This window comes from Corvus brachyrhynchos, unplaced genomic scaffold (genome assembly GCF_000691975.1).
Source record: "Corvus brachyrhynchos isolate BGI_N302 unplaced genomic scaffold, ASM69197v1 scaffold46, whole genome shotgun sequence".
NCBI lineage: Eukaryota > Metazoa > Chordata > Aves > Passeriformes > Corvidae > Corvus > Corvus brachyrhynchos.
In genome coordinates, this window is record NW_008238838.1 from 2,635,607 (window position 1) to 2,657,591 (window position 21,985).

The window sequence follows — 21,985 nt, forward strand, 5'->3', positions numbered from 1 at the left end:
AGGCAGAGGCCAGAAGCCATCCGGGATGCCGCGTTGCCACCGTCGTGCACCGCTCCAGGCCCTGTTTGGAGGAGAGAAGAGAAAAACAAAGGACAGCGTTAGTTCCAGAGCTGAGATGATGTGATAGAGTGAAGGGAACCCACCTCCCCTTTGTCTTTGCAGTTCCCCTTCACATCCCACCCCTCAGCTGACTGGGGTGTTGTGTTCCCCCTTGGAGGCGTGGTGGGTTTGTCCATCATTTGGAGAGCATTATCAGTGTTGAGGAGGAGATAAGGAGGCAGGCAAAGAGCTTGAGGAACACTTAGAGGAGGCACAGTCCTTGTCTGAGGAGGAGGAGGATGCCCTGGGCAGGTGTCAGTCCAGCCCCACCATGCTTGGAAGTTGCCCTCCTTGGAGAGTCCTGATGGAAACCACCACATGAGAGCCACTGGGGACCAGAGACCTTGGTGCTCCAGAGTGGCACAACTTGTGACTGGTAACAAATGATCATCGGCTCAGGAAATGGCATCGTGCAGATGTGGATTCTCAGGTATGCAGGAGCATTTTGGGGTCACTGGGGGTTCTTGGCAGGCAGGTCAGGCAGGGAGGAGGCTGGTCATCTGGGTACACAGCTGGAGAGGAGATTTGTTGCTTTTTATGGTGCTCGGGTTGTTGTTTGGGCTTCAGGGTGCACAGGAGGCCAGTCAGGATGGGATGAGACAGCTGGGCAGAGTGAGGGAAGCAGAGACAGACACAACATGCTCTGCTCATGGGTCTGCCCACACTCCCTGTGGCCATGGAGAAGCATTTGGGGAAGCTGCAGGTCTGAGTCCCATAACTGAAGTTCTGAAAGGGAAGAAATAGAGAAGTAAGTGCTCAGCTGCCTTAGCATCAAAAAGGGCATGGACAAGTGTGAAGTTAATGGGATTCTGAGGGATTTGTGAATATGCTCTCAGGCCTGCAGTCAGTCACCTGGAACGGGTTCATCACAGAATTCCAGAATGGTTTGGGTTGGAAGGGATCTTAAAGCCCATCCCCTTCCACCCCCTGGCATGGGCAGGGACACCTCCCACTATCCCAAGTTGCTTCCAATCCCATCCAACCTGGCCTGGAACACTTCCAGGGATGGGGTAGCCACAGCTTCTCTGAGCAACTTATGCCTGGGCCTCACCACTCTCAAGTGAAGAATTTTTTTCTCAGTATCTAATCTAAACTCATCCTCCTTCAGTTTAAATCCATTCCCCCTTGTCCATGCCCTTATCAAAAGTGCTTCCCCAGCTTTTCTGTAGCCCCTTCCAACCCAAATCATTCTGTGATTCTATGAAATCGTATCCAGTTACATTCATTTCCTCAGGATGGTGTTATTCCTTGTCTTTTTCTCTACTGATTTTTTGTGAACATTTATCTTAATTCAGGAAGAGGCAAAGGAGAGCCCGAGATGTTAAATCCAAGCACTGCCAGAAGGTGAAGGAAATGATGGGAAGATTCAGTGATGAGCGAGAAGCTGTGTCATGCCCATGCTCAAACAAAATTGATTACAAGAGCACATGATCATCCAAGAGGGGTAAAACTGCTATGCTGTAATCAGACATTTCCTCGCTGAATAGACCTTGTGATGTGAAAGGTGGAAACCCACAGGCATTTGTTAGGGGCAGGTAGAGCCTTGGCAGGTAGAATGGAAAGGGCTTCTGAGACTGGTTTTCTCTCAGACCTGTTACTGCTCCCTATTCTTTGGTTTTGACCCCTCAAACCAATGGCAGCTGCTCAGCACATCATCCAAAAACTATAAAAATAGTGAAAATTTCTGCAGATTTGAAACTAAATGTTGATTAGCCTTAACCTTTTATGTATTTACACCTGCCCAAGCACTGCTAAATCAGTGCCTTTCTCTGGCATCTCTATCTATAGATGGTGGATTTTAATGTGTGACTAATTCTTACCACTGTTTTCTAGTTCACAGTTCTGCACTGGTTATTGGCTTTGATTTAATGACACTTTTAGAAATTTCATAATCTATCCTAAAGCAACTGCACTGTGGTTGAGTTGGAGAGTTCCCAAACAGATAAGTCACCTAATACAGAGAGGAAATAAAACTCAAAGTGCTGGGTCATTACTAGAAAAAATAAAACAAGTATTTTCTCTTAAATTTATTCTTAATTCTTTTCTGTGGAAGAATGTATTCTGGTATCAGACAGCTTGGCCTTGTAAAGATTGTAAAGATAGTCTACAGAAGAGACAAGCATAAAGCTACAGGGACAGAATAAAGTAGTAATTAGATACGATCATGAAATCAGGGCAGATGGCTCATTTCATCACAGGCTGCCTGTGACTCCTGTGTGTTCTCTGAACTGTCACTCCCTAGGGGAAAAGAACAGCTCCCACCAGGACAGGGAGAGAACTCAACTGAGGCTCCCTAGCCCTGGCATCCCAGCAAATATTTTGGCTCTGCTTTGCTCAAATCCCAGTGCCTGGGCATTGAGGTGTGAGTGCACTGGGGCTCTGGCTGCCCCTACTCAGCTTATTATTGTAGTAATTTATTATTGCTTGCTTGTAGTTTTCTTCTTGGTTTATTTTGTGTCCACCTTTATGACTATGTTCTTCCTCTCCTGGCTATTTCCTTCCTTCCCCATGAGGCAACCTTAGCTTTTGAGACCTTAAAGCTGCCATGGCACAACCTCTGCCCCCTCATACCAGCACTCCTGTTTGAGACTCAGAGCTAATTTAGGCCAAGTTTATTAAGGACTAATTATTTACCTGTGTATTGATGATGATTAAAGCCTAACCCTGAGTGACATGTGATGTTAATGATTGTCTAATAAAGCCTGGTCTAAGGTTTCAAACTGTGTGGCTATCTTTGACACATCTCACCAAATCTGCTGCTGCAGAAGCTAAAGGTCAGTATGGACAGAGGGACACAGAGATTGACAGGTACCAGCCAGAAGAGATGGAGCTGGAGAGCTTTGCTCTGCTCTAGATCCTCGGGATCTACATCTTCTCCCCATAAAGCTGAATGCAGGAGGAGCTCATGTGCAGCCAGGCCAAGAGGTGCAGGTGCTCACAGGACATTGGCAGGATGGAATTGGGAGGCACAGCCAGGGCAGGGGCCAGGGGCCAGAGCCTGTCATGAGCAACACGTGGTGACAAGGGAACTCGAAGTCACTGGGCAAGCTGGGGTGAGGGCGGGATTGACGCCACAGTGGCACCATGGCAGCCTGGCATGCCACAGAGATAGCACACGGGGGTTCCTTGGTGTGGAACAGAACAGAAGGAGTCGTGACAGGGACACAAACACAGGTTCAAGCGCCGGTGTCACTGCTGGAGGTGGTGACCTCAAACAGTGGCACAAAAAAAATGGTTGAACTCAATGAAGTCCAGCATGGTCACAAGAGATGGAATGTGACCTCAAGTAATCCCCTGTTAATTGGCTGACCTAAAGGAACCCCAATGACCTATAGTCACCCCCAAAGTGCTCTGTAGAGAGTGAGTTTGACCACAAGTAACCCCAATGACCTATAGTCACCCCAAAAATTAGCTAGTTGACCTCAAGTAACCTCAAAGTGCTTTGCACAGAACAAGTTTGACCTCTAATAACCCCAATGACCTATAGTAACCCCAAAAAGCCACTGGTTGACCTCAAGTAACCCCCAATGACCTATAGTAACCCCAAATCTTAACTGGTTGACCTCAAATAATGACCTCAAGTAACCGCAAAGTGCTCTGCACAGAGCAAGTTTGACCTCTAGTAACCTCAATGACCTATAGTAACCCCAATGACCTATAGTAACCCCAAAAAGCCACTGGTTGACCTCTAGTAACCCCCAATGACCTATAGTAACCCCAAAAAGCCACTGGTTGACCTCTAGTAACCCCCAATGACCTATCGTAACCCCAAATTATAACTGGTTGCTCTCAAGTAATGATCTCGAGTAACCTCAAAGTGCTCTGCACTGAACACGTTTGACCGCTAGTAACCCCAATGACCTATAGTAACCCCAAATTGTAACTGGTTGCCCCCCAGTAATGACCTATAGTAACCCCAAAGTGCTCGGCACAGAACATGTTTCACCTCTAGTAACCCCAATGACCTATAGTAACCCCAAAAAGCCACTGGTTGACCTCATGTAACCCCCCAATGACCTATAGTAACCCCAAATCTTAACTGGTTGACCTCAAATAATGACCTCAAGTAACCGCAAAGTGCTCTGCACAGAGCAAGTTTGACCTCTAGTAACCTCAATGACCTATAGTAACCCCAATGACCTAGAGTAACCCCAAAAAGCCACTGGTTGACCTCACGTAACCCCCAATGACCTATAGTAACCCCAAATAGTAACTGGCTGACCTCCAGTAATGACCTATAGTAACCTCAAAGTGCTTTGCACAGAACAAGTTTGCCCTCTAGTAACCCCAATGACCTCTAGTAACCCCAATGACCTATAGTAACCCCAAAAAGCCACTGGTTGACCTCAAGTAACCCCCAATGACCTATAGTAACCCCAAAAAGCCACTGGTTGACCTCAAGTAACCCCCAATGACCTATAGTAACCCCCAAAGTGCTCTGCACTGAACGAGTTTGACCTCTAGTAACCCCAATGACCTCTAATAACCCCGATAAGCCACTGGTTGACCTCACGTAACCCCCCAATGACCTATAGTAACCCCAAAAAGCCACTGGTTGACCTCTAGTAACCCCCAATGACCTATCGTAACCCCAAATTATAACTGGTTGCTCTCAAGTAATGATCTCGAGTAACCTCAAAGTGCTCTGCACTGAACACGTTTGACCGCTAGTAACCCCAATGACCTATAGTAACCCCAAATTGTAACTGGTTGCCCCCCAGTAATGACCTATAGTAACCCCAAAGTGCTCTGCACAGAACATGTTTGACCTCTAGTAACCCCAAAAAGCCACTGGTTGACCTCCAGTAACCCCCAATGACCTATAGTAACCCCCAAAGTGCTCTGCACTGAACGAGTTTGACCTCTAGTAACCCCAAAAAGCCACTGGTTGACCTCCAGTAACCCCCAATGACCTATAGTAACCCCCAAAGTGCTCTGCACTGAACGAGTTTGACCTCTAGTAACCCCAATGACCTCTAATAACCCCGATAAGCCACTGGTTGACCTCACGTAACCCCCCAATGACCTATAGTAACCCCAAATAGTAACTGGCTGCCCTCCAGTAATGACCTATAGTAACCTCAAAGTGCTCGGCACAGAACGTGTTTGACCTCTAGTAACCCCAGTGACCTCTAGTAACCCCAGTGACCTCTAGTAACCCCAGTGACCTCTAGTAACCCCAGTGACCTCTAGTAACCCCAGTGACCTCTAGTAACCCCAGTGACCTCTAGTAACCCCAGTGACCTCTAGTAACCCCAGTGACCTCTAGTAACCCCAGTGACCTCTAGTAACCCCAGTGACCTCTAGTAACCCCAGTGACCTCTAGTAACCCCAGTGACCTCTAGTAACCCCAATGACCTATAGTAACCTCAAAGTGCTCGGCACAGAACGTGTTTGACCTCTAGTAACCCAAATGACCTCTAGTAACCCCAATAAGCCACTGGTTGACCTCAAGTAACCCCCAATGACCTATAGTAACCCCAAATCGTAACTGGTTGCCCCCCAGTAATGACCTATAGTAACCCCAAAGTGCTCTGCACTGAACACGTTTGACCTCTAGTAACCCCAGTGACCTCTAGTAACCCCAAATAGTAACCGGTTGACCTCAAGTAACCCCAATGACCCATAGTAACCCCCAAAGTGCTCTGCAGAGAGTGTTTGACCTCTAGTAACCTCCAATGACCTCTAGTAACCCCAATGACCTATAGTAACTCCAAATAGTAACTGGTTGCCCTCCAGTAATGACCTATAGTAACCTCAAAGTGCTCTGCATAGAACATATTTGACCTCTAGTAACCCTCAAAGACCTACAAATGTTAATTGATTGACCCAAAGACCTAAAGGAACCATGTCCTACTCTATAGAGAGTGACTTTGACCCCAGGTAACCCAAATGGCTTACAGTAACTGCAAATGATGATTAGCTGGCCTCAAATTACCCCAATGACATAAATTAATCTGAAGATTTAGCCCTCTCCAGCTCTCTTGGAGCCCCTTTAGGCCCTGGAAGGGGCTCTAAGATGTCCCTGGAGCCTTCTCTCCTCCAGGTGACCACTCCCAGCTCTCCCAGCCTGGCTCCAGAGGAGAGTTGCCGTTTCCTGAAGGGTGCTTGGAGCAGAAGATGCTGAGGGGAGGGATGGCTCAACCCAGAGCCACAAGGCCCCGAGCACCAGCACAGCCATCCCCCAGCACCAGCCACCTGCTGGACATCTGCCCTGCTCCCACCCAGAACATCCACACAGCATAATCCACTCAGTTAACAGGAAAAAATCATTTTATTGTTGACCAGAGAGAATGGAAGCCTTTGTAATTCCCCACCCAACAGTGTTCTGTCCCCTCCACTGCTTCCAGCCGGGCTGGCTGTGGCGCCATGGCACAGCAAGGTGTGACCACCGAGCCCTGAGCTGCCAACCAACAGATTCCTGAAGCACAAGAACGCTGAGGATTGCAATTCCCAGAACTCTTTGGCAGCAACTTCAGAGCTTACATATCTCAGACTTTTTGTGGGGTATTAATAATGGCAGGTGGGAACTTGCAGAATGATGAAATGAGGTATGAGCTGCTCCCTTGACCTGAACAGCAGTGCCGGTGGCAGACACAAAAGAGCATTTGGACAGATTCACCTGCCCTTCGAAGTTCCTGTAATGCACAAAAATAGATGTGGGGTAATTACTTTCTCTCCTGTACAAAAGACCCGGTTCAGATTTATATTCCCTGAATACAGCACTGCCTCCTTCTCCTCTCCTTACTAATTTCCACTCGTAGTATCTCCTAGGTTTGTCAGATTACTGGTTTGTGTGCACAAATAAACACAGAAAATCACTGAAATCACAGACACTGCACAGCAATGGGGCAAACATGCTATTTCTTGCCTCTTTTTTTTTTTTTTTTTTTGGCATACATTTTCCTTTGATTCTCTTTTTGCAAAACTCAAATAATTTATAGTGAGTCCCTGGCACAGGGTGCCCAGAGCAGCTGTGGCTGCCCCTGGATCCCTGGAAGTGCCCAAGGCCAGGTTGGACAGAGCTTGGAGCAACCTGGGATAGTGGGAGGTGTCCCTGCCCATGGCCGGGGATGCAGCTGGATGAGCTTTAAGGTCCGTTCCAGGCCAAACCATTCTGTGAGTCTATGACTTGTGTTTTAAGTGTTTTAAGTCAAGCAGTCTTTAAATATTGAATCAGAGCTCTTATTCTTAAAGACATAATTGCTTTCTCTTGCTTTTATGTATTTAGTCTGAAGCTGCTGATTCTTAAGAGAGTGCACAATAAAGCATGAAAAGATTTTATCTCTCCATAGAATAATTGGTTTAAATCACATCTAACACTTGGTATTTTAACTTACATTCAGTTAACTCACCCAATCATCAATCACAGAGATTACATACTAGAAATGAGACCCTGAACATCAGAAAAATGCAGATGGCATCTTTTATAAAACGTCTACATCTCTCTTTATTCCAATAGCTCTTCAATGGAAAGGGCCAATAAAAGGTCCCAGAGCTCCCAGTTTGGTTTGGGGCTTGGGGGAATTTCTCTTGTTGACTGAGGAACACGCTGCACTTGAAAGAGATGTAAAGATCCAGGTTTGGGTGATTTTTTCCCCCTATCTCTAGATATAAATAGCAAGTACAATATGCAATGTTCTCATCAAAAAGTGAACCCAGACACGAAATTTTTAAATAAAAAAATCAGCAGATTTCCAACCACTTGTGCTGCTCTCCCCTTTGGCAAAGGCTGGTAGAGACTGTCCAAGAAACACCACGCACATACCCAAATAGAAGCTCTCCACAGAGCCCATCTTTTCCGCTCTCCCCTGTGTTTCCAAGAAGCTGCAGTTTTGACTGACAAGCTGTTGAATTTCACAACACGTTCACAAAATGAAAAAAGCGCAATCCTTGAGGAGGGATGGAATCCCACCTGCTTAAATTCCTTCCTGAGCCCACTCCATGGCCTGCTCCTCACTGCTCCAGTGTGTTCCACTCAATACACACTTGAAAGATGGGGGGGGAATAGAATATGAATGTTTGCCTTTTTCTCCATTAAAAGTTATGAAATTAAAATAGCTTTAGGTGTTCAGAGTGTTCAGCAATATTCAAAGGATGTGCCAATATCCCTTCAAAGACAAATTTAAGCTTCAGTGTTGGTGCAGGTAAATACCCACATGAAAACAAATGGAACATTTTAAGTTTTTTACTTTTCCTTACTAAGCCTTTTTCTTGCTGTCTCAATAGTAAATATTTTCCTAATCTTCCTTTTTATATAAAACAAGGATTAGAGGAATATTAGTATTCCACTGACCAGACCATTACTAACAGTAATGGAGTTGCTACAAGGCAGGGAGAGTTTGTTAATCTTGGCCACAGGATTGGGCTCCTAGGTCTCACTTTTTATGGATGTTTGATTTTTAATATCCCTGCTTTGCCAGCTCTGGAATCACCTCCAATGTACTTCACTTCAGCCTGCTGGATCTGGGGGATTAATTTATTAAAACAAGGTGAAATTTTGTTTTCTCTGCATGTTGGCATCAATTAATAACTGGTGTGAGAGGATTGCTGTGCTGTCACGGGAGGGGTGTGTAAAGAACAACATTAACTGCTGAGAGAAGGAAAAATGCCTGGAAACAGATGATGTCAAATAAAAGATAACCATGAGATAGCTGCACGTATCCATAGCATGGAACAAAATCAAAAATCCCTAATCCAGGGCCCTTCTGAATAGAGGGAGTCACCTGCACTGAAATTTTTCTTTAGTCTGGTTTCAAGTCATGGAAAAAAGAAAGACTTAGGTGATGTTATTTTGTCTCACATCAGAGAGAGAGCAAGTGTAAGAGTGCCAGCAGGACAGGGAAATGGAAAAAAATTAATATTGGGAAAACTGGATTGAAAAATTAATGTACTTACTTATATACTAAATATCATAAATATAATATTTACTTTATAGAGTCATAGAATCATCAGGATTGGAAGAGACGTTTAAGAGCATCAAATCCAACCATCAATGCAGCACTGCCACGGTAATCCCTAAACCACTAAACCATTTATATATATATATAATACCTCATATAGATTGTAAGTTATATATTGTACTGTATAAAAACTAATGATGTATATTAGATATATTATAATTTATATACGGTGAGTATAATACATAATACATAATAAGGAACAATATATATATTATAACAATATATGTATATATAACTATATATATATAATATGTCAACAAGACACTATTATTAAATGTAATTTATGAATAATATATTGACATATCTATATACTTATGTTATTGATATATTATTAATAATCTATTCCATATTATATTTGTATTATATATTGTCTATTATACAATACTGCATTATACTGGATATTGGGAAAGATTTCTTCACCAAAAAGGTAAAACACGAGAGAACAGAACAGTGGAGAGGGAGCAAAACCCAAAGCTTTGACCCAAAGAGAAGAAATCAGGCCAGGGCAGAGGAGAACTGGTTAGAATAGAAAGGCCTGGACCAGCCCCTACCCAAGCTCCACAGACTGGCACTCACCGGACACAAACACAACCCTACAGAGCCCAACAGAAGAGAGTGGAGCCGAAAACACCTGAATGGGCCAGCCAGCCCCACAACCAAAGCCAAAGATGTGCCCCTCCCATCACCCCAAATCACCAAGCACCCCCCAGGCCCCCACCACAGTGCAAGGCTCCCACTTTCCACCCTGATGCTGCCAAAGTCCAAACTGGTGTGGAAACTCTTCTCCCTCTCAACGTCTCATTGAGCCTGCTGCCTGACTTCCATCCTCTCCCTCCTGCTGGAGCCCTGCTGGGGAAAGGCAGGCTCCTGCTGTCCTTGGACCGTGACAGCCCTCTCAGCTTGTCAGAACGCCAAAGGGACAGGCCACAGGTACACAGCACCTTCCTCAGTGACAGCTGTCCTTGATGACACCATTCCTCAAGCACCTTCCTGCCCTGGTGACCTGAATGTCACCCGTCCTGCTATTGCCAGCATAATGTGATCCCTGCTGGCAGTCCTGCCAGTAGCAAACAAGGAAAAACCCCACACCATGCACCCGGAGCGCATTCTCACCTGTGCCAGGCTCCCTCCTCACCCCTGTGCTCCAGCAACACCAGGGCTCAACCGGCTGTTGGCCAACTGTGCCGTGCACCCACTGCTGGGCTGATACAGATCTCATCCTCTGAGCATCCTCTGGCAGGACCTCACTGCTCGGGGTTTGTGCTGTTTGGCACCTCGATGGACCAGGAACACCAAATACGGCCAGCTCTGCTCCATTGCTCCACCACTGGCCATCTGCCAGCCTCTTTCTCTTCATCCTCCTCCTCCTCCTCTTCACTGTGCTCTTCAAACTCCTCTTCATCCTCCTCCTCCTCTTCATCCTCTTCCTCTCCAAATGCCTCCTCTTCACCCTCCTTCTCATATTCCTCTTTGTCACCTCACCTTACTGCAAAAAACCGGCACCTACCATAGAGGATGATGCTGGCGTTGGTGTTGCCCAGCTTGTTCGTGGCCACGCACGTGTAGTTGCCGTAGTCCTTCTCCGAGACGTTGAAGAAGGTCAGCGTGGACAGGCGGCCCTTGCTCTCGATCCGCACACCCTCCAGCCCGTTCGCTAACCTGTGGAGAAATGCGGGTAGCGGTGCTGGGAGAACAGGGCTGGGGCTCTGGGATGTATCTTGTCCCTCCCTCCCTGAGCACTCCTTTGCTCCACACCAGCCAACACCAGTATACACCCTCATGTTCCCCCACTGGACTTGCGCATCCCAGTTTTGAAGACAAACTCTTCATCCCATTCTCCATCCCATAACCCAGCCTGATCCACATGTCCCACAGCCACCACCCCCGGGAGAAAAAACTCTGGGATTTCCTCAGCCCTTAGTTGAGCACCCACCAAAAGGAGTTCTTAGCCCTTAGTTGAGCACCCACCAAAAGCCTTCTTCCACATAATACCCTCAGGCACTGTCACCCCCCTCTGCCTCCTCACCTCGTCACCCCAAGGCTGTGGTTGCCCCCATCCTCCACCGCCTCTGCAGCCCCTCACCTGGTGTCCTCCTTGAACCACTGAAACTCTGCCACGGGGACGGCCGAAGCCTCGCACTGCAGGATGCCCTTCTGGCCCACCGAGGCGCCCGTGTTCTTGGCGTTGGAGATGAATGGCGGGTCTGTGGAGACGTTGTGCTGTGTCACACTGGGCCCTGTGCAGCCACCCCAGCACCATTCCCCCATCCCTTGCACTCACAGTTGACAGTAACTTTGACTTTCCGCACGTCCGGGACGGCCACGTCGTTGACGGCGCTGCACTCGTACTCCCCGGACTGCTCCCGTGTGATGCCTGTGATCTCCAGGTACTCGTCCTCACTCACAAAGGTCTGCCCTGGGGGATGTACTGAACGTGTGGTACCGTCACCCATGGACACCCACACCAGGAACTCCCCCGTGCCCCTGCCCTGACGCGTCTGACATATCTTCCACCCAGGAAGCTTGAGACAGCCCTTGACAAGCATCCTCAGCCCTGTCCCAGGGCACACCAACAGGTCAGCACCCCTGACTGTGAGTCACCTTAATGCCACCCTGACTGCCTCTAGGGGGACATCCATCCATCCCATACAGGCCAGGACAACCCCTCCTCAGACCCAGGAGGTTCATCCACCAAGCAAAGGCTCACCTTTCCCAGAGAGGTGCCGCCACGTGACGGTGGGCTCCGGTCTCCCAAAGGCCAGGCACATGAGGGTCACGCTGCTGCCCTCGTTCACGGTGATGTCCGACGAGATGTTGACAATCTGGGGGGGCACTACAAGACATAAAGGCCACCAAAGACACCATCAACACACCAGCTTGCCAGGCCCTACTGGGAGGCCCCAGCCATGAGACTTGTCGCATCGTGTGACGCTGGTGTCCACTCCATTGCCCTGTCCAGTCACCAATTCCGTGTCTCCAAACCAGTATCTTGGACTGGAGCCAACCATGGATACGGGGCATGGAGGGGTCCACTCACTGTGCCAGCCCCTGCTCCGTGGCCAAGACCCCGATAACCAGCTCTCGTTATGGCCTGCGACAAGGCTCATATTTTAGCATATTTATTAAAGCTGTTTAAATTACCGAGCGTCTGCTCCTTCAATACCGGCCAGGGTGATTTATATTACTCTATCCCCAGATACTCCATCTAATAAATAACTTGGCAATCTCTGTACCCATAAATATCCCCAGCCACGGCAAAAAGCAATTAAAGCTCGCTTGCCAATGCCGCTTCCTGGCGCTCTGGGCTGTCGGACATAAGCCCCTAAAGGGTCTGCGCCCTAGGGAGTAGATGAGGCTGTATTTAACAACCCTCCCCAAACAAAACACCAACCTACAATGCCAGAAAGGATGCCCTGTGCCCCCTCCCCAAGCACACAACATGCTGAGACTTCAGGTCAAGTGGCATCAGATGCCCAATACTTGTACCCAGGGCTCTCCCACAGTGCTGGGATTCAAGGATAATCACCTGAAAACCACTGTGGCCAACACCAGCACTGCCTGCAAGGGAAAGTGTGGCTGCCTGGCTCTGCTCACACCCCCGAGGAAGCTCTTCTCACACCCCCAGGGAGGTTCTCCTCCCTGCTGGCGCGGCAGAGGCGGCACAGCAGGATGGAGCCATGGCAAAGATGCGGCGCGGGCTCTGCAGCCCTATGGGTTCTGCAAAGCAGTAAATTTCCCAGCAACTTGACACATTAATATAGAAGTACAGTCTGTTATAGCAGGGGGAGATTGTCTGAGTCCTTCAGGGGAAAGCAGCAATCCAAAAATGAAAAGTGTGTGCCGGCAACTGCTAGAAAATGTAGTTAACGCTCGGAGCAGAGCCGGCCAACTCCGACAGAGCAGCCACAATGAGCTGCAGGAAGGCTGCGAATGGCCCTTCCTCACTCAGACAAGATGACACCAACCCCTATTACCAGAATCCTTGCACCTCTCCCCTCCAATAACAGCACCTCAAACTGGTACCAGGAACATCTGAAAACTACTGGAACATCCAGGACAAGGCTTCCCACAGCTGGGCATTGTTCATCTGCTCATGAGCTTGCAAACCAGCCCTCCTCGTGAGCAGCTTTGGTCTGAGATGACAGCAGCATCATTAGTGGATGCTGAGACCTTGGGATGCCACCCCTGCTCCAGATGGCAGGCTGTCTCCTCCTTGCGTGCTCTTGCCTACAGGTGCTGTGGAGCTGGACTAGAGCAATGGCGTGTGATGCAGAGCATCAGCAGAATTATGGTCGTAGTTCTATCTTCACCCTCCCAGCCACCTCCAGTTCAAGGCTGACATCCCTTTCCTGTCCCCTGAGTCCCAAACCACAAGTACAAATTGAGATGCAGAAACTGGTGCTCTGCGCACAGATGTGAGCCTGTCCCTCTCCTGGGCACAGAAATACTTCCATTCCAGTGGAAAAAATTACCACTACCCATAACCACTACAGCCCCAGTGCTCCCATTCGGAAAACCCCAAGCCACACAAAACCACACATCAGCCTGAAAGCCCTTCCCTTAGCAAAGGATGCTGACACAGACATGCCAGCAGGTCTCACAGTGAGGAACTGCATTTCCCGAACATCCAGAGGCCAGGGAAGCACGGCTGTGCTTCCACTGCCTGCCCTAATCCAATCAGGGATGTCCCTGTGAGCTGGCAGGGCAGTGGAGGGACACCCATGGACAGCACAGGGACCCCACTGGGCAGCTCGATACCCGTGACTGCGATCGTTGCCTACGAGGTTACCAGGACTTGGAGAAGGACATCGAAGGACCTTGATTACATTTTTATAGATCCCACTGACTGGGCTGTCAAGGATGGCATCTCAAGGACACACTGGCTTTGCCATGGGAGGATTTAATCCTATGGGAGGAGTGGGTGGAAACTGGGGCCGCTTAGGGATGCAGGAAGGGCGAGTTTGGTGACAAACATGACTGTGTGGATAAAACCAATCTGCAGCCACGCCCTGTCAATATCATGGGACAGGGATGGCCAAGGCATGGCTGCCCTGACAAGGACAACCCACCAAAGCTGCCGTGTCTCAAGGTGGTGACAGCTTGGGATCAGTGCTGGGCGTGGAGTCCAAAGGCTCTCCCATGCCCCATAGATCCCTCTTGGCCCCCCCCTCCAAGGTCAGGCAGCCCTGCTAATGCCTTGTGGCCCTCCAGCATGACTGCAGGTGTTGTTCCTAGTCCTTTACCTGGTGACAGCATCCTTTCCCTGAATTACCTCTGGTTCTCTACAGTTCTCTCCCTCTGCCCTACACAGCTGCAGTCAGAAAAATAGGGCAGAACACCATCTCTATCCCCTTTTATCCATAGTCCTTCCTCGTAGAAGTCTACAACTACAAGCAAATTGAATACAGAATAAATCCTGGGGAAGCGATGAGCGCTGCGGTCTCACCGGAGCGACGAGCAGCACACAGAGGATTTCGTCAACCCTGCGTAATATTAATCACAGGGAAGTTAATGCATAAGGTTTGGTAAGCCAAAAAATACATTTGCACTGTAATTTCTTGTTTGTTCGGAAAGCTGGCGAGAGAAATTGAATGTGAAAGCGATGCCACTAAATTCAATAACAATAAGCCTGTGATTTATCTCCTTCCTTTACCACTCGAGACCTGAACTGCCTGATGAGCCCATCCACGCTCTCCGTGGGGTCTGGGCTCATGCCAGTGTCTGCCACCACCCATGGGAACTGTGAGGTGCCATCCCTGCCCTCCCTTCCCAGACTGGGCCCTGTGGGGCTGGCCGTGGATCACACCTTGGTGACGCTACTGTGTTCTGTGATGCTACGTGCAATACTCGGGGTATCTGTGGGACTCTCCCCAGTATGCTCCATCCCGCCATCTGCTCTGGGCACCAGTGATGGCTTTGCACTTGTTGTCCCATCTGGGGACAAAAGCAAAGGGAAAGCTCGAACCTGGTGAGCCACTACTGGACACTCAAGCGTGAGGAGGGATGGTCACTGCCGGTGGGGACGCCCCTTCCCTACTAAACCGTGCGGGAAGAAACAGCACCTCGGGAATCGCTGCGTGATCAGTGACTACACACACCGCTGACGCACATGACCGCGTGCAGGCTGACTCATCCCCCGGCCGCTCCAGAGCGCCGATCCCTACCGGAGGCACTCGCTGCCATGGCCCTGGATTATTTTTAGCTGCCAGATCATTACTGCTGCACGCCTCGGAGCAGAGAGCCTGCATGAGCACTGCAGCTGACACATGCAACTGATGTCCCTCCTCCACATCATTAGCTCCTAATCCATTAAAAGAGACCTCTTCCTACACTGCTGGTAAGGGGAGATGACGGATGGATACCTCTGGGCTCCTCAAACCGCCAGGCAACAGCCACTTGCCCACCTTGACTTGGGGGACAGGTCCCCATAGGGACAGTAGAGAGGGACAGCTCATCTTCAGAGTTCTGAAGCCTCCCTGGACACCGTCACACCTACAGAACGTTGTGGTGCTGCCCTGGCACCTTGCTTTCCATCCCCTCTCACACACCTCCGATTTTGGGGAGGTGCAGTGTTCATGCAGCTCCCTCAGCTCTCCAGCTGCAGTGTCCAGCTGTGTCCTATGACAGGTGATGCTGTCACCGGCAGGGAGGGGGACTGTCACCCTAGCAGGGGTCGGATGCCTGCAGGAGATGACACTGCCTCCCTTCACAGCACCCCAGCTGCCTATAGCCCCAGGCATCTCCAGCTCTGCACAAGCCTCCCCGGCACAGGCAGGATGGGGCTGTCAGAGGTGTCACCGTGCAAGGTCTCATTAGCGTACAGAAAGTCAGCACAAAGGAGGCAAATATGCTGAAAGCTCACATTTTGCCTGTGCTTTCCATCTCCTTTGCTGATGAGAAGCACAGCGGGGTGGCACCGGGGCCTCCTCCAGTCCGTGTGTGTCTGCTGAAGGCACCAGCAATACGAGACCTTCCCTAGAACAGCTCCTGTTTGGGGCTGATGTCCTTAAACAGGGCCCCTGAGAGCCAGCTCCTGGCTGGCAGATGGAAATGGATGTTTTCCCTCTCTCCAGCTCACTGCTTTTGGGGTGCAGGAGACACCTGCAAGGACACACAAAGTAACCCAGTGCAAATGCACCTCAGTGTTCCCACGGGGGAGGTGACTGGGGCAATGAGGTGACATCGGTGGCTTCTCAGCAACGATGACGATCATCTCTGATCTAACCTTCCTGGTGGCAGCCCAGTCTGAGAGGCTCATCAGAGGTGATTTTATTGAGATAATGGATTAAACACTTCTAAAAGCTACAGTTTGGTCTACAAAATGATTTTTGTCAAATTTCCCTGCCCAGCGAGCGGCGTGTCATGGCCTCACTTTTTCTACAGGCACTGCATTTTGGGAATATTTTCCCTTTCCTTTTGCTGTGTCTTGAACACCCTCTTTTCACAGCCTTCCCCCAGTAAAACACTCTCTGTGGCATCCTTTTATGGGATGGAACACGTCAAAAATGAAATAGAGGCACCGAGCACCCTTTGCCAGGCGGACTCACCCGACTGCTCGCAGCGCATCCTTTTCCTCCAAGTTTTCACACTGAGACAGGGAAAGCAATAAAAACCGAAACTCACAGTGTTATACCTACTGTGTAACCACCTGTCAGTAAATTTATGAACAATTAGGAAGTGAGAGTGCTTCCCAGGGAGCTATTTGTGCGCAAGCTAAAACGTTCTTTCTGTTTGGAAGTATAATGGGGAAACAACTTCGCCAGTTCTTCCTCCTCTTCCCCAGTTTTGTTTTTTTGCAGTAATTAATCATCTGATGCTGCTGGTCCCTGTGGCACATCCTGATGGCTCCTTTTCACCAGTTTCAAGCAGCTTTGAGAATGGGAGCCTGAGGATGCTGTCTGGGTGTACCCCATCCTGTCCCTTTCCCGTTTTCCCATCCGGATTTCGGGGCAGCACATCATGGCAGGCACTTTAGGGACAGCGGTCGCTCCTGTCTGGGCAGTGTGTGCTGTTTTCTGCCTGCCAGTCCAACTCTTCCTCCTTCCAGGCCTTCCTCCTCTCCCTGCCCTCACTCCTTCATTGCTCTTTCATTTCTCCCCTTTGCTGCCTCCTGCCCTTTTGATGCTCTGGTGCTTTTCTGTGTGCGCACATTTCCTTCTCTCTTTCCTTTGTTTCAGGGTCTCTGGGCTTTTCTTCTCATCCTTTTTTTTTGTTTTTATTCCCCTTCCAGTTGCTCCCTTCTTCAATCTTTGCTATTCCTTCCAGATTTTCGATGGGCTGCTTTGGCTTTGAATTCACTGCCACATTGCCCCTGCATCGCCTACATTTGGCCATTTTCACTCTCCTGCCCATCCTCTGCCTCTTCAGGGAGAAAGGAAGGTTGAGATAGGGGCCTGGTTGCTCCTTTTCATCCAGTCTTTTCCCTTTTAAGAAAAAGATCTCAATGGGGATGGCTTGTGGGGGAGGGGTGGCCATTTGAAAGCCTTAAGGAGCCAGTTGTTATCACGAGGGAAAAATAAAAGACTCTGTTTGGTTTTGAAACACTCACTGAGAAGCTAGGTCTGCTTTGAGAGGCAGTGGGTGAGACACAGGACCAGCTCCAGGACAGCATCCTTAGGTGCATTTGAATAACACACCACGCAACAACACCCTGTAAATGAAGGCCATGGTCCTTCCAAACCTGGACAAGGAAAGCAGCGAACACCAAGATGGGAAATGGATTGTGCCAACCAGAAACAACAGTAACAATGCCAACCGCTGGGACAGGCTTCAGTGAAAATCTGTGGCGAGTAGGATTAGGCAGTACAGGGAAGGGTCCTCTAAATGAATCAGAAACAGAGGACACCTGAGGAATACCAAATCCATCTGTTAGGTAAGGATGGCCCAGTACCAAGGTTTACCACCAAAATCTCCACCAGATGGGATCCCAAGCTCACAGCCTCCACCAAAACACTGACCCTGAGCTCCATGTTTCAGACTGAAGTACACCCTGAAGCAGCCCAAGCCATGAAGGCAGGGCTGCATCCTGCCTACAGTCTAACACACTCCTCACACCAAAACCATCCTGCAGCACGATGCCATTAAGGTCTCCCAGCTCCTCCTTGCAAGCCTGCACCTCCCAGGAGCTCTCGCTCCCTCTCCCCCTTTTGAGAAGTGGCCTTCACAGTGCTCACCCCAGAGAGGCAGGAGGGCTCACCAAGGTCCACCCCCCTTCAGCTCCACTCCAGCCTTTATGACAAGAGGAGGATGAGGTGGTTCATCTCCTACTTATATGAGCTTAAATGCCTGTTCTCTCTGCATCCCGAATTCTCCCCAGAACACACCAGCGTGCCAAAAGCATCATGCATGTCTCTGAAAGCATCCATCCCTTCATCACGAGGCAGCTCCTGACAAAAAGAGGAAAAGGGAGACGAAAAAAACCCTCTGGCTTCCTGCCATCTACGCTCTTATAAACCCTGTTAACAGCTCTTGCAATGAACCAATGCAAGAGACATATTAATAGTGCTACTAAGAGACACATTTACTGTTGACGGCGATTCCCTGGCAGATTTATTGCTGGGTTGCTGGGAGGGAAGGCCAGGCCCTGCAGTAGCACAATTAAAACCCAAATGAACACGGGAACAAAGAATCAATACTCTCTCCGGCCAACTTATAGTTTTGCAAAATACAAATAGAAATTAATTGACTTGAATATAGCTGCTAACTGGTCATTACTGCTTGTTTGTCATCCCGCTGGCACAGTGAGGGCAACAAACAGAGGACAGACCTAAACTTCATTTCCGAGGCCAGAAACAGGGCTTTGCTCCCATCCCTGTAAAGTGTGTGCTCTGCTTGCAGTAAGAGCCAGAACAAAATCCATCTTTGGAAAATCCCTCCTTTCCTTTCAGCTCTGAGCTAAGGACTGTGATTCACCACCACAGAAACCACAATTTAGCCACCAAGGAACTGCAGTGGAGCTGAATGGTAGAATGGCTTGGGTTAGAAGTGACCTTAAAGCTCATCTTGTTCCAACACCCTGCCATGGGCAGGGACACCTTCCACTAGGCCAGGTTGCTCCAAACCCTATCCAACCTGACCTTGAACACTTCCAGGGATGAGGCATCCACATCTTCTCTGGGCACCCTGTGCCAGGCCCTCAGCACCCTCACAGGGAGGAATTTCTTCTTTACATCAAGCCTAAATTTCCCCTTTCAGTTTGAACCCATTACTCCTTTTAACTACAGCTCCTGATGAAGGGTCCTTCTCTGACTTCCTTTTAGGCTCCTTCAGATACTGGAAGGCTCCATACAACCTTCTCTTCCTCAGGCTGGACCAGGAACAGAGCACAGGAGGATTTGCCTCTCTCATCACCACCATCAAAGGCACCTACAGATGGATTTTCTCAGCAACCCAGCTTAGGCAAACCGTGTGGTTTGAGCTGAACAGATTGGAAGGGAAGTACAGACTCTGCTCAGCACAGACCACTTGACCTGTGCCTGCACCCCCAGTTCCTCTCAGGCTTCCCTCCAGCTGTGGAGAAGCGACACTGCTGAGAACCAGAGTCATCGCTGCGGTGGGAGCAATTCAACAGGACTTGTTCACACCAGGAAAAAAACTTTCCCCAGCACAGTTAGGAATGCCTCACCACCGGACAGTCACTCTGGACACAAACTCTCTCTCACCTTCACCTGCCCAAGCCTGGCAAGTGCCTGCATCACCCTGAAAAAGGGGTGAGGGCGGCGGGTGCTGAGCATCGCCGTCATTCACCTGACTTCATTAGGTGCAAAGCACTCAGATACTTCACCGGTGTTGACTGGATGGATTAGCACGATTAGAGAGCAGACAGGATAAACAGATTAAAGCTCACAGATGGACAGCTCGCATACAACTCAAAAGGGGGAGAGGGACAGCTCCGAAAAAGGGGATGGAGGGATGCTTCCAGTGATCTCCACTCCCCTCTTCCCGAGGTGAACACTCCCCTTCTTCCCCACAGCCTGGTGCACACAATCCAAGGTTTCCCAACACACTCCCACAGCCACCAGGCAGGAAAACCTGTTGGATAGGTGACCACAATCAACCCCTGCCTCCTGCCAATGAGAAGGGTACATAAATACATGCATAACTCTGTTGGGGGCTTCTCGGAGACATGGCGAGGCTGAGAAAGTTTTCAGATTTGCTCATTGCAAAATCAATACCCATCAGCTGTTTGAAATTAAAGGAAAGATTAGGTCCTGGTTTTATACACGCTTTATTGTATTCCGAGAGCTTTCTACTCAGCCAAATAAATCTTCTTTAAGAGGATTAGGAAACTTTCATTATCTTTATCTAACCTGAACTAACACTAACTCTGAAAAATTAATCTAGAGACCGGACAAAAGCCAGTAGCTGGTGCAAAGCCACAAGAATCTGGAGGCAGCATCTATCTGAGTGCTACTGGCCCCTCTGATCTGCCAGCACCTGCACCCCCTCATCAGAACATCCTCAAGATGCTGCTTTGCAACCCAACAGCATCTGCTATATTGATACACTTGCCTGTGAAGCCCGGTGCCAAAAGTCCTTCATGGCCACACAGTGACTTTGACCTCTCCCCCAAAACCATGGACCCTGTGCTGTTGGGATCTGCTTCTCCTCTGTGCCTGGCAGCATGCTGCTTTTGGCTCTTCTGAAGAACCTTCCTAACAAACCCCTGACGGACCAAGCTGAGCAACATGGTTCCAAGCTGTGGAGACAGGTCCAGTTCACAGCAGGGACAGGCAAAGGGGGAATAAGGAAGAGATCAGCAGCCCCACTGTCAGTTCTCAGGTGTCCTCTGCCCCATGTGATGACTGTACAGCACAGTGAGGCTGAGACAATGCCCGTTCATCTCCTCCCTGGCATGGTGGGCACTTGTCCACACCATGCCCTGCAATGCCTGAAGCAACTAATGCTGGCTCCAACTCCACTACCAAGAGGGTCTCCAAACCCTTCCCAAGTCCAGGCAGCCTTCCAGATCAAACCATCCAGCAACAGCACGAGGCACGTTCAGACCTACCTTGCACAATGAGATGGACGCGTGAGGTCTTGGGGTGATTGTCTGTCTGCACGGAGCAGGTGTAGGGGCCCTCATCATATATGTCCACGTTGTGTATCTTGATGCTGTACTGGGTTTTGGTGTTGGACAGGATGACCACGCGGTTGTCTATAGACCACTTGTCATTGCCGGCATACAGGATGGTGCTGCGGGTCAGCCACGCTACCCGCGTGACCCGGTCATCCACAGTACACCTGGAGGGGACACACAGAGGGTCAAACACCTGGAATGGGACACACAGAGAGCATCCTGGGTCCCAAAAGGGGATGGGAGCAGGATGGGAGTGTGGCTGCCCAACACTGCCAGCATGGAGATGGTGCTGTGCTTCCCTGTTTCCACATCCCCCCATCACGTGAGATTTCATACAGTGGGTTCTCCTGAAATAAAACCTCTCTTTTCCTTTTACACACAGCTGGGGAGCCACAGACAAAATTCCCATTGTTTGACTCTGCAAGCCAGCCAGACCATCTCTATCACCCTTCTCACGCACCTCCACAGCCCCCCTCGCCTTCGCTGTGCACTGAGAATTCCAGATGAAGCTGTAAAATGTGCTGACAGTTCAGCTTGTCTGTACAGCCCTCAAGCCATCCCCGGGGTGATAAACACCCCCACTGCCAGGGACAGGGGCCATGGCACATGCACGGGGAGAGGGGAAGAAGAGAAACAGCTGGAGACGGCCAAGCCAGCACACGGGGAAGGCAAGGGAACATTTGGATAAGCAGCTGTAAATCCTACAAGTGCCTTGAAAACACAACGCGGTCGTTTCCATTATTTATTTCCTGCCTGGCTCCCACCCTCCCCGCTCTGAGACACGCAGGAGCTCAGCAGCTCCGGTCCACGGCGCTGAGTTACACTTGGCAAAGAATGGGATGGG

The 21,985-nt window shown here is 49.5% G+C and overlaps 1 protein-coding gene and 1 long non-coding RNA gene across 2 annotated transcripts in view; both read right to left on the reverse strand.

Annotated features, from left to right (window-relative positions):
- Nucleotides 1-5: 5 nt before the first annotated feature.
- Nucleotides 6-21,985, reverse strand: part of LOC103618564 (opioid-binding protein/cell adhesion molecule homolog) — a gene marked incomplete at its 3' end in the record, with an annotated part of 42,277 nt that continues 20,297 nt past the window's right edge. Inside the window, exons 4-9 of the mRNA XM_017738355.1 lie at nt 21,073-21,308; nt 11,770-11,895; nt 11,344-11,478; nt 11,146-11,266; nt 10,570-10,721; nt 6-61 (exon numbers count right to left, since the gene is read on the reverse strand). Of these exons, the coding sequence (XP_017593844.1) occupies nt 6-61; nt 10,570-10,721; nt 11,146-11,266; nt 11,344-11,478; nt 11,770-11,895; nt 21,073-21,308 (826 nt within the window). The remainder of the gene's footprint in view (nt 62-10,569; nt 10,722-11,145; nt 11,267-11,343; nt 11,479-11,769; nt 11,896-21,072; nt 21,309-21,985) is intronic.
- Nucleotides 6,355-10,563, reverse strand: LOC108447712. Its single transcript, XR_001863383.1, has 2 exons — nt 10,176-10,563; nt 6,355-6,737 (listed from the first exon to the last, which is right to left on the reverse strand). It is a non-coding gene; the product is annotated as an uncharacterized LOC108447712 (long non-coding RNA).